Source organism: Phaethon aethereus (assembly GCF_964289735.1).
Source record: "Phaethon aethereus genome assembly, chromosome: 8".
Taxonomy (NCBI): Eukaryota; Metazoa; Chordata; class Aves; order Phaethontiformes; family Phaethontidae; genus Phaethon; species Phaethon aethereus.
The window spans coordinates 33,282,836-33,298,038 of NC_138584.1; the positions used below are offsets into that span (position 1 = coordinate 33,282,836).

General features: G+C 41.7%; 1 protein-coding gene across 1 annotated transcript in view; it reads right to left on the reverse strand.

Annotated features, from left to right (window-relative positions):
• JAK1 (Janus kinase 1) overlaps positions 1 to 15,203 on the reverse strand; it is a gene marked incomplete at its 5' end in the record, with an annotated part of 67,176 nt that overhangs the window by 27,583 nt on the left and 24,390 nt on the right. The window contains 2 exons of the mRNA XM_082003086.1: positions 2,945 to 3,068; positions 5,616 to 5,814. Coding sequence (XP_081859212.1) covers positions 2,945 to 3,068; positions 5,616 to 5,814 — 323 coding nt within the window. The remainder of the gene's footprint in view (positions 1 to 2,944; positions 3,069 to 5,615; positions 5,815 to 15,203) is intronic.

Genomic DNA, 15,203 nt, shown 5'->3' on the forward strand with positions numbered 1-15,203 from the left:
GAAAATACCACTTCAACAATACACTACAGTATTCCTAGGGAGATAGGAATCTTTACATTTTAGTGCTTAACTCATACAGGCTCTTCTTAAATGCATATGAAATTATTTTAAATACACAGTTTGCCAAAAGTTTGCCAATTTTCATACATGAAGTTCATTCTATAAAGTGGTAGAACAGAAGATTTTCCAGAAAATAAAGTTCAACACAGATTAATTTTGCCCATATACCTAAAATTTGGTAAAAGTTACAAACGGCCAAAGAAGATTCATACGAGGGATTTGTAACCGATTCAATTTATAACTGTCCAAGCAGTTTTAGGGAAGGTGGTGTTATCTGCCAGGCAGGTAAGATGTAGTAGGGATGAAAGATTACCTGGAGAGAGCTCTCATCATTATCCCAAAGCAGAAACATGTAAACACCAAACACAGTGGAATCTATTTTTTAAGAATTGAATTAAAATCATCATACTTCTGATCAGAAGATTAAATTCCCACAACTACACTTTTAAAATACCACCTTCTTTTACTGGGAAAAACAGACCACATCAAAGAATTTCAGTATCAGGGGAAAATGCCCCAGACTCACATTGTACCAAGAAATTTTTTAATAGCTAGTACACAGTTAATCTGATTGATCTCTTAAAGCAAGAAAGGGCACTTAATGCTCTGTAAGAGGCCATTAGAGTCCTCAGAGCTTCTTTTAGAGAGTCACTCAATTCCATTATTGTATGGTGTTTATCTGCCAAACTTAATCACAGCTGTTTAAGTCTGAGATTAGCTGAGGTTAAGTCATTAACACCGCTAATATACTGTGTTAAAGAAAAAAGAAGAGACTGTAATATCCTCTTCCTCTTCTAAAAATACATCTCAGTATTATAATTATTGGAAAAGCAAAGATCTTTTTGCTGACTGTCAGTACTTTGTTTCTCATAATAGTTCATCCAACAACAGTAACAATTCTAGTCTGGCACAGATGTAATCATAACTGAAATACCTTCCAGTTCAAAGATCACATTTTCAAAGGTGTCTCTTTAGGGGTTGAGCTGCTGGAAAGCAGCTCCATGGAGAAGGACCTTGGAGTCCTGGTGGACAATAAGTTGTCCACGGGACAGCAATGTGCCCTGGTGGCCAAGAGGGCCAGCGGTGCATTACGAAGAGTGTGACCAGCAGGTCGAGAGAGGTTCTCCTCCCCCTCTACTCCGCGCTGGTGAGGCCTCATTTGCAGTCTTGTGCCCAGTTCTGGGCTCCCCAGTTCAAGAGAGACCGGGAACTTCTGGAGAGAGTCCAACGGAGGGCTCCGAGGATGATTAAGGGACTGGAACATCTCTCGTATGAGGAAAGGCTGGGAGACCTGGGGCTGTTTAGTCTGGAGAAGAGGAGGCTGAGAGGGGACCTTATCAATGTCTATCAATATCAGAAGGGTGGCTGTCAGGAGGATGGAGCCAGTCTCTTTTCAGCAGTGCCCAGTGGTAGGGTGAGGGGCAATGGGCACAAACTGCAGCACCAGAAGTTCCACCTCAACGTGAGGAAAAACTTCTTCGCTGTGAGGGTGACGGAGCACTGGAACAGGCTGCCCAGAGAGGCTGTGGAGTCTCCTTCTCTGGAGACCTTCCAAACTCGACTGGACGCATTCCTGTGCAACCTGCCCTGGGTGATGCTGCCTTGGCAGGGGGGTTGGACCAGATGATTTTCAGAGGTCCCTTCCAACCCCTATCTTTCTGTGATTCTTTGTATCTGCATAAGCAAACTGGTTACTATTCTCTAACAAGCCTAGAAAATGCTTTGGATGCACAACCTGAGATTTACGTGTGCCAGTTCTCTCCTTAGCACATACAAGTGATAGTCATGTTGTCTAACTAGAGATTATCAGGAAAAAGATGTTAAAATGCATACAGCTATATTACCACCTGAACTTTTTTCTCTATAGCCCAAACTGACCACGTATGTGAGCATTACATTTAAAGGGGGAATATTACGTAGAAGCTTGTTTTCTTACAGTTGTACCTTGAAGAATCAACAAAAATGATCTGTGAACTTCCTTTAGGAAGATAAGCAAAGTTTCTAGACTAGTTCTTCCTTGAAGCAAAGCTCATCCCATGTATTTTTTTTATACCATACACTTAAAGCTCATATTGACGCAAGAAGAAAAGACAGAATAAAAATGAAAAAAAGAAGGCAGCATAATGTGCAGAATTAAATTTTTATCAAATCGTAAAAGGAGGACCTCCTTCCTTTAGCTAGAGTTTGTGAGAGACCTCAACAATTTTCACTATTAATGCTTTCATTTTGCAGCGGATGAGGGCTGGTGTACCCATTCAGCCCCAGAAATCTCAACAGGCTATGTGCTATATTTTAAGAATGCCACCTGAAGTTCAACCTGATGGTACACGTCGGACAAAGATCCTGGGAACAATGGTTTCTATTTTCTGATGCTTTCTCCAGTCTAGTGTATGCCACCCACAGCGAGGTCACACAGATTCTCCCACAGTCCTACAGAATGTCAAAAGCAATAGCATGTTGTTTTTTCCTTTCAAGTTAACAGTAAAATTCCCATTGACTTCAGCAGGAGTACAGTTCACTTTAAACACTTCAAATGGAAATTGAACACGCAAAATACTGCTTCAAATGGAAATTGAAACACACAAAATACTGACATAATAAAACAATGTTTTTGAGACTTTTTTTTCAATTTAGCTTTTAGCTAGTTCAGTCACCTACAGCTTTGTGGCTACAGGTTTCTTGTGGTTTTTCAACTTCTGGGGCTTTTTTCAAGGTTATATAGCAAGATAAAAAAATCAGGAAACATTTTAAGCTTTTCCTGTTAAACTCTTATCTATGCTGTGAAAAGCAAGCTGCTGCTTTTTGTTTTGCTTCTTCAGTGAGTTCAGGAGTTAGAGCATCTACATATGGCTAAGGAATCATTTTTCAGATGTTTTGCACTTACCTCATTCGATAATGGAGCCGGTGTGATGTTTTTTCATCTATCTTAAAGACCTTATTTGGTGCATACCAGAGTCTTTTGTTTTCATCATACAGCGCAAAGAGATTATGGCACAGAGGAGATATAGCTGTTAGAGAAAAGTAAACAAAGGTATGAATCACAAGGCTACAATACATACGCACACCTCAAAAATACAAATACATAAACAAATATCTGATCTTGCAAAACAGACCGTAAAAAGAAACTGATACTAGGATTAGTTTAAAATGAATGTTCAGAAAGTTATGGTTAAAGCAGAACTGTGAACTATGCATTGGTTCACTCCACTGGTTTTATTGCATATTTAACAGCGTATCACTTCAGCTACTTCTAACATTAAACTTATTCTGAAATCCTGATTTTGCCAAAGGTCTGAACCTAAAAGGAAATCACTCAAAAATCTTCACTTTTTCCAGATCACAGAAATACGTTTTTTAACAAAACCACTCAGCAATACCACAACTTTGTTCTCAGTTTTATTTTATTAATAAATTTTACTCCCATAATTGAAAGAGTAGGTTTTAGCGGAGCAATGAAAATCTCCTTCTCATTAGCAAACAGCAGAAAGCGTAACGTGTCATTTTTCCATTCTTTCCTAATTCAACAGAGGGTTTTCCAACAAAGAACAGACTTTGACTTGTATGTCTAGGCTGACCCACTTTAACCTTTGCAATTACATCATCCCAAGAGAAAAACAGGCTATGGTATGTTTACAGGTCTATCCTTGTTTGAATTCCTTGCTTCGGTTTCCTGCTCAACAGGAGGCAGTACCTTTTTGCAAAAGCCCCGGTCAGGCAAGCAGCTCTGTTGCAGAGAGCCCTGTAGCACGCGCTTAAGTGTCTTTCTGAAACTGGGCCAACTGCAGAGCACTTCGCTGGGGTCCTGCAGAATTCAGTGAAACCATTTCTACTGTGACGTGGGGAGAGAGCGAGCAGAAGGGAAAAGGGAAGCCAAGGAAATAAAGACTGAACAGCCTAATTGCAAAGTTCACAGAAGGTGGGGTTGGGCAGCCACTGCCTTCTGCAGGTCAACAAGCAGCAGGCAGATGCCACCAATGGTTTAACTACTCAAGCTGTGATTTACGGCAGAGACCAGCATCACAGGCTTGCTGAAATCTGTAAGGCTTTTGTACTTTGCTACCATGTGCTGTGGACTTAGCAAAAAGCAAGAGGAGGCAGAAAGAAGTTTCCTTAAGGAAAGCTCACTAAGTCATTTCTTCAAAAGTTTTAAGCTTCCAACAGAAATTACTGGGAGCAGTTGCACAGTATGTGAGTTCACACCCGTACAAACAGCAGCAGTTCACAGCTCTTACATGCTGACATAAACAGGTGGGTTTTAAGTACTCTGCTTTTTCATTAAAACTATTCAAAAACAACATGAGTACCCATTTGATGAGGTTTGTCTTTCATATTCTCATCATTCGTGCCCTTCCAATGGAAAAGAAGCAATCAGGCAAATGAACTGAAGGGTACCCAATGTTATAAGAACAAAGATGACATGGGAAAAGAAAACATTTTAAAGCTGCAGGAAAATTTATGCCCCGTTTGCCTGTTTATGCAGACAGATTCACCAATCCCGTATCAGCTGAATAATACTTAGTGTTCCATGGAGCTTGGGGAACACAAAATTGGGATCAGAAAAGAACTTCAGGATTGTAAACATAAAAGTACGCTGGTTCACAAGGCTCAAACATAGATTAAATCCACTAATTCCAGGAGAATCCATAGATGTTCAAATATTTTTCTGAGTCAAGGACCACAGTGAAAAAGCAAGAAATCTTCATTATACATTTACATATTACCACAGTTGTGCACGGTTCAGGTTATCTTAACTGGTGACTTATTAGTACTACAGACATCATAATTTTCTGCAAATAAGTTTCAAGTAACAGAAAACCGAAACCAGAAAAGTAGCAAATAGGTTTTGTTTGTGGGTTTGGTTTTTTTTCATTAGCCCTCTCCAAAATGTTTTATAAGAGAGGACAGATCCTGACAGGCTTACCAACTAGCATACGAAAAAGCCGTCTTTGTGTTAGCTTATTTGTATACGGTGTCTCCTCTCCTCTTAAAAGAAACCTAATTATCCCACCCAAATTAACACATCAGTACCTGCATCTGCCAGAAACCAGGGTTGGAGATCATCACTTTGTATGAACCTCAGGACAATCTCTCCCACCATTTCTCCCACTTCAAGCAATTTAAGAACTGTCCAAACCAGGCCCTTGGCAAAAGTTTCCGTCCTAGACTCCGTAACATGCATATTTCTTCTACACGCATTGACATACCAAGTAACCAACAATAGGACGAGGGGAAATGTCCTCAAGTTGCGCCAGGGGAGGTTTAGATTGGACATTAGGAAAAACTTCTTTACTGAGAGAGTGGTCAAACATTGGAACAGGCTGCCCAGGGAGGTGGTGGAGTCGCCATCTCTGGAAGTGTTCAAAAAACGTGTGGACGTGGCACTTTGGGACATGGTTTAGGGGACATGGTGGCACTGGATTAATGGTTGGACCTGATTATCTTAAAGGTCTTTTCCAACCTTAATGATTCTATGACTTACATGCAGAGAAGGACGCATCACTTTTGATACTGGCAGGCCTCGACACTGAGAACTTATATAAAATCCATATACTCACAACACCTCTGGGCAGCTTCAATGCACAGCTCCTCCGAGGTAAACTCGCCACTGGTGTAATAAATGGGTTTTTTATCTTGCAGGTAGAAAAGTATTTCTAAACCCTGATGCTGAGCTTCCAGGTTTACTTCACTCTTCTTTGTGCTCCTCATTTTTGCACAGAAAGCCATGGCTTTGCAATCTTCTTTTACGTTTAGATACTGAAAGTGGAGGAAAAATAGTTAAGGAAAAAGTGAAGAAGAGTTTGAGTGTTTGTCAGAACACAAACCCATTACTTAATGAGGCTACTGCACACTGTGATGGGTTAGGCACAGCATTTCTCAAAATCTTCACATTGGGAACCTGATTATTCAAAATCAGTACTTCTCAAAAATGAGGGGAAAAGTGAAAAAATAAATAACAATGATTATTCTGTTTCTGGTAACTCTGTTCCAAATAATTCTCCACTGTTCTGGTGGTTCCACTACTATTCTAGAAGATTTATCTTCTTACTGTAAAAGAGTAACTTTCAAATCCTTAAGCAGGTAACTGTCTGAAAAACAATACTTGAGGCTGAGTAATATAAACAGCACAATTTATATTTCCTTTAAAGAAAAACAAAGTTAGCTTCTATTTTTACAATCTCCTTAGCAGCTACATATTTCTAATAGTTTTCTCCCCTCTCACTCTTTGTTTTTTAAACTCCTGATACTTAATATGTGATGATGAAATGAGCTTTATTGGAGAGTTATCTCTTATTCTTACTTCTCTGTCTCTCCAGAAGGAAAGTGTAGCACCAAATACATTTAATGCAGTATTTTTAGACTGCCAAGGATGCATACAAGACAGCTCTGTCTCGAAAGAAAATGCATGTTGCATTTTATACCTAGTGCTTAAGTAGAAAGAGTGGGAAGGAATTAAAAGAACACACACTCCAGGTATTATGGGGTCTGTGTTCCAGCTTTAGCTCAATTAATAACAAAAGTCCAAGCCACCAATTCTATATATTAATCCTCCCACCAAAAACCAAGCAAAACCAAACCTGAGAAGCCAACACACCTGCATTTATGTGACTGTGTGATCCTCTACGCAACTGAAACGGATTATCTTCACACTTTCCAAGAGCAACTTGACTCTGGCTGAGAAAAAAAAAAGAATTAAATTTTAATTTTTAAGCCATATTCCAAAGTCAGGAATGGCTTTGTACAGTTTAAGGCACAAAATATATCGTCAGGCTGATAAAATGCCACTTGCAATCAAGGGAATCTTTCCATTAATATAACTGACATCTGGATCTAGTCCCAACCTAAGACAGTCATAGCAAGCATCTAAGAGTTTATGTAAGTCTACTGATTTCTTTTGACAATTTGGGCGCACTGGCTGAGATGCAAACAAAAAACAGGGGGAAAGCCTTGGTTATTCATGTGGGGGTTGTTGGTTTTTTTTTTCATATTTTCAGAGCATCAGCCATCAGTTTGGTGTCCTACTTGTTGCAACCTTGAGCTGTAACACCAAAGGAGCATTCTTCTCTTTGGTTTACCTCCCTTCATGGCTTTTGAAGTCACTTAATTCTTCACATTTTTAACTACATATTGCCAATGCAAATTCTTCCCTAGTCTCTACTGTTTCTTCCCCTTCCAGATTATTAGGGTTTTTCTTTGTTTTATTCTCCTTTGCTCTGTGGTGAAAGGTGCAGAGCCTTGAGTGGGCAGTAGAGAATAAGGAAGCTACTCAAGGGAGTATCATTGCAAGGGTCTTATTTCTCTCAGAGGCTCACAAAGATCGCAGCCCATGACTTCAGTGCCTTCAGGCAGCAGGGGCACCTTCCAAGAGCCTACTTTTTTTTTTTTTTTTTTTTTTTTTAAGCCTTATCTAACACCACAAACCACCTCAGTATTCTGGGGCCAGTTTGCAAAATTACTCCCACCCAAAGTTACAGCTTATCCTTATCACCTGAAGCAAACTGGCAAAGTATCAGTACTCTCTTTTTTTAATGGTAGGCTTGACTGTGCCTCTATTTAAAGTATTGTCTGATACCAGGGCTGTAAATTCAAAAGATGCTATAGAAATAGTTAAGAAGGCGGGGAAAGACTGGACACTGGTAAGATGTCTCCCTAGTCCTAGTCCTGATGGTAGAGCGTGGAGCACCAGTGAAAGAGCCAGCATGCTTGAAAGGCATGCCTGTCCCCTTCCAGAAGTGGACAGGCTGCTTCCTCTCCCATTGGCATGGGAATAGGCCAGATGAGGAAGGACTCTGCACTTCTTGAAGAGAAGAAGGATGTGGGACTCTGTTCTGCATCTCCAGAGAGACTCCCATGCTCCAATACTGGTCCTGCGTCACTGTCCATCAGACACAGATCCATGCTCTCAAGGGGAAACCATCCCACTTGCTTCTCCTGGGGTAGTCATTCATTAAGTGCGACACTAAACTGAATGTGACAAAATATGTCTAAACCAAACATGACAGTACTGCTGGTTTGGTAAATGTCGCCCATCACTCATCTGAGGCTGAAAGACTCCTCCGTTTGTACTCTCCATCCCTCCTTTTCCTCTTCTTCCCCATCTCTGCCAAAACATACTTGAACTAAATGCGTTTTTAATTGTTTTTGCTGCAACAGCATTAGGCATTAATCCGATATAGCAGACTTCAATGAATATTGCTTTTATAAGCCTTAGGCTTAGTCTAGAGAAAGTCTGGCATTGCTGCTGCTGCACAAGCTTCCCTTCCCCAGTGCCCTGCAAACACGATACTATCATATAAAAAAAAAAACCCACAAAAATCCAAACAAAACATTTAACAGCACAGCACACATTTACAATTAAACCGCATGTTCTTTCCATCCCTGCCACTTTAATGTTAAATCTGAGTTTGCAGACACATTCCCTCGGCGATAATATGGGCAAGAAGTAATTGAGAGCATGATTACTGGAACATGCAGACAAGCCAGTAATTATTTCTGCACAGCACCAGAAAATTTAAATGCAAAAGGTTAAAGATATTAGCTTTAAACTAATTGAAAACACTCCCTTTTAAATGACATATCTTATAACCGAAACTCAATATATTTTAATGTTTGTGTGGGCATAATATTAAAAAGATTGTCCAGATGTTTTAAAATGTGAAGAGAAATACAAAACCATTGCCTTCTTGCAGATTCATGAATCAAAATTGTTGCTTTTCAACACTGAATTCTTTGGTTTTGTTTAATAGCTCATACTCTTGTTTCTAATCACAGCAGCAATTCTCAGAATACAAAAGAACCTTAAGTGCTGCTTCATTTACAACACATTTCTGGGGATGAAGGAAACAAACCAATGTCCAACCTTTAACTTACTTTTTACTAACGAGTTTTCCAGATATTCCCATGCTCAATGTAAGGAATTCAACTTCTTAAAAATGCATCTTAATCTTCCAAAAAGTCTCCACTGAACAAGACAACTTCCTGCTCTGTCTTAGCAGTAGCACCTCTCACCAGTCCTACACAGTAATATTAATCGTACATACAGTACAGGTCACGGCACCGCTGATAGATTACGGCAGCCCTTCGCTCCTCCAGATCCTGCTGCCTGCAAGCGCGTACGGCAGCCGTGTGACTGTCCCCCGTGCAAGGCTCACCCCAGTCCCGGGTGCGACTGTCCCCCCGGGTCCATGACTCGGAGCTCCCCGCAGCCACTACCTGCGGTCTCATGCAATCTTCAGCATCACATTACACAGCCTTCATGCTTCGTCTCAGAAATCTGAAGGGGATTTTTATCCTTTGGCACTTAAAAGGTTTCAGAGCCTCAGCTGACCATTGTTTTTGTCTTATCTCCAGCAGACTATCTTGCCTCCCTCATGAGGGTTTACCTGATGAACTTACAGATACTGGCTCTATCCTTTCTCAGACTGCATTTTGTTTGGCTTGTGCCACGCTCCACTGGTCTCTTCCTGCACAACAAGCTCCGCTTTCCCCTGCTTATCCTTGCAGCACTTCAGCCATCCTCCTGAAGCAGTACTACTCCAGGGGACACAACAGAGGACAACAGGGATGCACTCAGTCTCTGTTGGGAGTAGTCTGACAGGACAGCGTTTGCTTTTTTCAGAGTATATTTTCTCTTCACCCAATTTCTGTTTCTCGTGGTGGAAACAGTCTTCTGTGATGATGCACGCTGCAAAATATTTAGGGGAAGGTAGGATGGTCCTTCTCAAGATACCACTTGGTAACTTCACACCTTGAAAGCTGATACACTATAGACTTTTGAGCACTCCCCAAAGCACAGGGTTGCTCTGGTCATTTAAAATCCTGACCAACGTATATGCACACACCTGCCACCTTCTCAAAAAATCTGTATTTTAGTTGCAGAGTAACTCAGCTGGCTGGCAGGGTGAGCAAATCCCCAGCTCGGTGCACCACCAGCAGAGGGGGACAACGATTCATCCTTAGTGCAAGGGTTACAACCACAAAATTAGTGATTTTGGGGGCACACAGGCACAAAAACAAAACCAAGCGCTTGCAATTGCCAACACTCACACCTAATTTCTTTGGACGAGGTGAATGAACAGATTCTGGAGCCCACAGTAAGTATTTTTTTCTCATACATGGATGAAGCCCTCACAAAATTTTGGTATCAGAAAGATAGAAAGTTAAAAAATAGGGAGCAGGAATTCTAACAGCAGGTTGTTCAAAATCAGTTTGTTTCTGTTTTGGCTATTAAACTATTAAGACATAATGAAATACTTGGAAAATAATAATATTTGGTAAAAACTCAAGTTCCTGCCTATGACTTGCCACAGCCGAGGTCTCCTTCATAAAAACAGAATGGTTCAAGCCCAACAGTCCCAGCATTTCCAAGGCAAAAACCCAAATGTACAACAGTATTTGTTAAATAACCCCTTGAAACTTTTGTATGCCTCAAAAATCAAGAAAGAAAGGAAAGGCGGAGGCACAAATTAAATACTTTAGAAACTATTTGCAAATCTTCTCTGAACCAGAAGGAAGAAGTTAATCCACTGTTGTGGAAGGAGGAGCCCGGGAAAGCCAGCCTGGCTCCAAAGCCTCCTGTGAAGCTGGGGCATCCACACGTGGCCCTGCCAAGAGTGCCCCTCAACAAAAATACCCCGAAATAGAAAAAGAATAAGGAATAAGGAATAAGGATATATTCCTTATTGCATAAGGAAACAGAGGATAAAACTGTCAGCTAGGAGATACTTCAAGATGTCAGATACCAACAGAAACTGGCTACAAGCTGCAACGGGCATTTTTAAGAAAACTTCTCACCTGAGTTCCAGGGTTAACAGGGTTATGGATGCCACACGGCTTCGGCTCCCCATCTGAGCAGACAAATGGATTTGTTGGGTTTTTACCCCAACTCAGTTTTCTCGCTCTCAGCGGGACACACTCAAATTTCTCCCAGCAGAACCGCTGCAACTCCCAAAAGGGAGGCACTGCGATGCGGAGGAGGTGCGAGCAGAGCCGCTGTGCCAGCCGGGAGAAATGCCCTCGGCTGCCAGCAAGCTGCTGCCTGCGGGGACCCAGCACCTTACGTTTTCCATTCGTAAAGCGTTTTAACAGGCAAAGGGAAAACATGAAACCCACACAGGTTTTGAGAAGAAACCCCCCTGCGCATACCCACGCTTAACCCGAGGCAAACCTGCGCACTGAGACCTACTCAGATTTAAAATTCAAGTTTAGCTTCCTACTCGTTTTGGGGAGTTCTGACAGGAAAACAAGACTCCGGCCGGCACTGCTGAGCCCTCACGCCGGCCCTGCTACACCACCGCCCCTGTGCTGAACATCCACCATAAAGGAGGATCACAGGAACAAAATGCAAGATGGAAGGTCTGTTTCAGGGGCAAAAGTCTCTAAAATGTGAGGAGAGGAAAACCCCAGATAAAATCTGACCAAACCAGAACTCGGTTTGAAGCACCACTTGCAAGCTCTTCCTCTTTTTTTCCCTCAGCCAATTTAGTTTCTGGTTTCATGACAGGGACAGAGCCAGGGGATGTTTAGGATTGCTTATGCTAAGAAAGTAATAGATAGGCTTTCCTTAAGCATGCAAAGCATGCCATTTTTGTAGTATTCCTAGTTCACGTCAGCCCGAAAGTTCTCAATTACTATTATTTTTTCAACACACTAGTACAGAAACTTGTCACAGCCCATCCAGCACAGGACACACAGCTACTCTAACATAAGCTATTAGAGATCCATTTAAAATAAAACCAGGCGCTCTACTTCATAAATTTTAACAACAGAAAATGACAGTGACGATACGATAACAAACTGTGATGAAGCAGCACATTAAAATCCCAAAACACTGAAGGGGCCACCACACCGCTGACTGACCACCCTCCTACAGCAGCCCTGGAAGGCACAACCACCACCGCAGCAGACAAAGATCAGATTAGTTTTGATTAACTAAAGCTCACTGGAAAGAAAAAGGTAAAACTTTTCATTAAAGTAGAACATGACCGTACACAGAGCTCCCTCGGATCCAAAACTCTTGTCCAAGTACATCTGAGGACAGCAAAAGGTTCAGCATCTCCCTCCGTGCTGCCTACGGTGCCCATGTCTTCTTCTGACCTGTGGATCTGCTCACTACGTTGACTCAGCTCTCAACACTCCCATTCGCTAATAACAAATAATTTAAGATTAACTATTAAAAACTACTATCGGTGCTCTTTTCTGGGGATGTTTCTTTCCAGACATACTGAAGAAAAAAAGCTTTTAAAGTATTATTTCTGGAAATTCAAGAACCCAAATGCTACAGGGCAGAATAAGGTTGCCTTTTTAACCGTATTTGGGTACTTTCTGTGCATATGCAATATTTCATCGTCTTTATGTATGTGATAACATGCTATTTTTTTTCCACAGGACTCTTTCACTGAATGTGCAATTCAGTATTTATTTTATTTAATTCAGAGAGATCTCACCACACGCTGTTTACCTCTGCCCTAAAACCAGAATTACTAATTCCCCTTGGGTTTTTCTATAGTATTCATTCTGCGATATGACTGATCTATGTTGTAAAACTTTTGTTTTAAAAATCAGGCTGAGAGCACATATAACGGAAATTTTCAGCAAAAATAGTTAACGTCCAGCAAGATTCTTAAGAACTGAAAAACAGGGTGCAGCCAGCCTTCATTATTTGCACGCTTATATTAACCGATGTTATATATTTCCACTTTTAGCAATCTAACTCTGAAAAGCAGAGGAGGCAGATTCCTGCTGCATTCCCTTACCGACTGCTTTGGACCAGTCCCAACGCTTTACAAACCCACTCAATTCACCATCACAGTATGAGAACTAACCGTGCTCATTTCCTGTGCTTTTCCAATGCAATTTCAGCTACTTCTCTGAATTTTGTGATGTGTCACCTATGTGGGAAGAAGTTTTTCAGCTTGCTCAGAAAGCTGCGTGTTAATTTACCACCTTTATTGTCTCGTCTGCAAAGGCTGTTGCAGATGCATGAGCATGCACACAACACAAAGTCACATTTTCCTTTTTATTACTTGATCTTCCCAGCTTGATGTTCCTTCGGATACAGACTGGGCTTCTATGAGGCGAACAGTGACCAACAATTTTTATAGCTTGCTTCTAAACTATATATGTGTACTTCATCATTTCTTATTCACAATTTCTGGTTAACGACAACTTGAAACTATGCAATTCTTGGGAAGTTTACAATCTGTTCCTATATCCTTGTATAGTCAATTACTAACCACTTTTCAGCTAAAGCAGTATCAAATTCCTTGAAGGCAAATACATTCACGCATCAAGCTTCGAGTCATCATGGAAACCTATTAATGACACGATTTTTATGTAGTCAAGACTCTTAAAACCTATCACATGCAAACTAGAGGAAAGTTCTTCCCCACCCCGCCACGAAGCCAACCACCTAAAAAAAGAGCTTTATTACTAAGACTGATGCTAACGTGACTGAAGGGGGATTCCAGCCTTAAAGAGATTTACACAGACAATCTGTTTTTATTCCTGCCTAGGATACAGCATTAATGATCCTTTTCCTTCCTTTACATTCTCCTCCACGCTGCTCACCTACATCCCCTCTCCGTGCCTGCGCTAGCACGCAGCTATCAGTTTGCACCTTTCAGATGTGATGGAAGTTCTCTGGCAAAAAGCCATGTCATCTTCCCAGAAATGAAGCAGATCTTCAGGAAACGCGGCCTCTTCCTGGTGGCACTGCACTGATTTAAGGGGTTTCCTGAAGTTCAGTTCAGATGTGTAGAAAAACTTTCAGGAAAAATCAGTTGGGGTGGCAAAGACTTCCAAATCCATGTTTTCTTGGAAGAGATAGTGTTAAGGGTATGTAAAGCTGGTTCCTTCTGGGCTTACCTGGCGAGTGATCCCATCAGGTCACTAGAACCGGACATGGCAAGACTACGCATGTGCTCTTTGTGCCCCAGTTAAAAGGTAAAACTTCAGTGAAAGCTAACATAATGTATCCCACAGCTGGGTCAGACAGTGAGTGAACACAGGGTGACGTACATCAGCTCCGCTAATGCACCATAACTCTTTCAACTCAAGAGTCTTTGGTCATACACCCACGCCTGAAGTCAGCACAGCACTTTGGTCTAGAAGGACGTGCTGAAGCCCAGAGAACAGCTCTACCTTTTCCAAGAGAGGAATACACATTGTAGTCGTTGCACAGATCTACCAGAAAGGCAGGGGTGGAAACAAACATAGAAAGAATTGAAGAAAAACCACTACGACACGTGTGACTCTTGCTCTGATGACTGGAAGACTACAGAGAGCTAACGTCATCACGCAGCTCACTGTGCCATGGATGTACCCAGCAAGAGCGGGGATGGTGCTGTAATTTAGGAGCACAAGGGGGCTTCAGTGTCCAACAAGTGTGCCAGGACTTCTACAAAGCTTCAACTCCTACCTTTGCTCCCTGAATATTTAGGAGCTACCAGCAGTTTTCCTAGGTCGGAAAAACCACCAGGAGGGAGATGAAGCACTTTTCATCATCCACACCTTCCAGACAAAGGTCTGTAACTGCAGAACAGCTCCTCTCTTTAACCGGACTGCAGCAAGAGAGCTTGCTTCATCCTGCTCTCCCAAGCCTTAAAATCCCACAGAAGTCACCATACTGAAATATTTGGCAAAGAAACCTGATGTCTGGGGACTTGCTATGCATCTAGTCTCTCCTCCAACTTCTCACAAGTCAAGAGTTTTAAGCCACAATCCACCCATCTCCACCTTATTCACCTCACTGATTTCATCTGCTCAGCAGTCTGTGCATGTTGGAGAAGAGATGAACCCCAGGTCCTAGATGTGACATCCTGGCATAGCACTGTTCCACGCCCAACATTCTTCTGCTGGGTAACTATTTAGACTGAGAGTGTACCTGGGAGGGGGCTGTTTGTACCCCCCGGTTGCAAAACATCACCTTTGGCATAATACCAAGCTCATACATCCCTTCAGGTACAATGACCATCTCCATGATCCACTGGTGCTCCTCAACAAGGGAACCCTAAATTTTACTTGCTTTTAAGGAAAAAGAAAACTTAGATTTATTATGACAGCACCCGGATTTCCGATCATGCCTTAGATCTTCAGTAAGAAACAAACCAAAACAAGCAAACAGCTGATGTCTAGCAAAGTCAAGA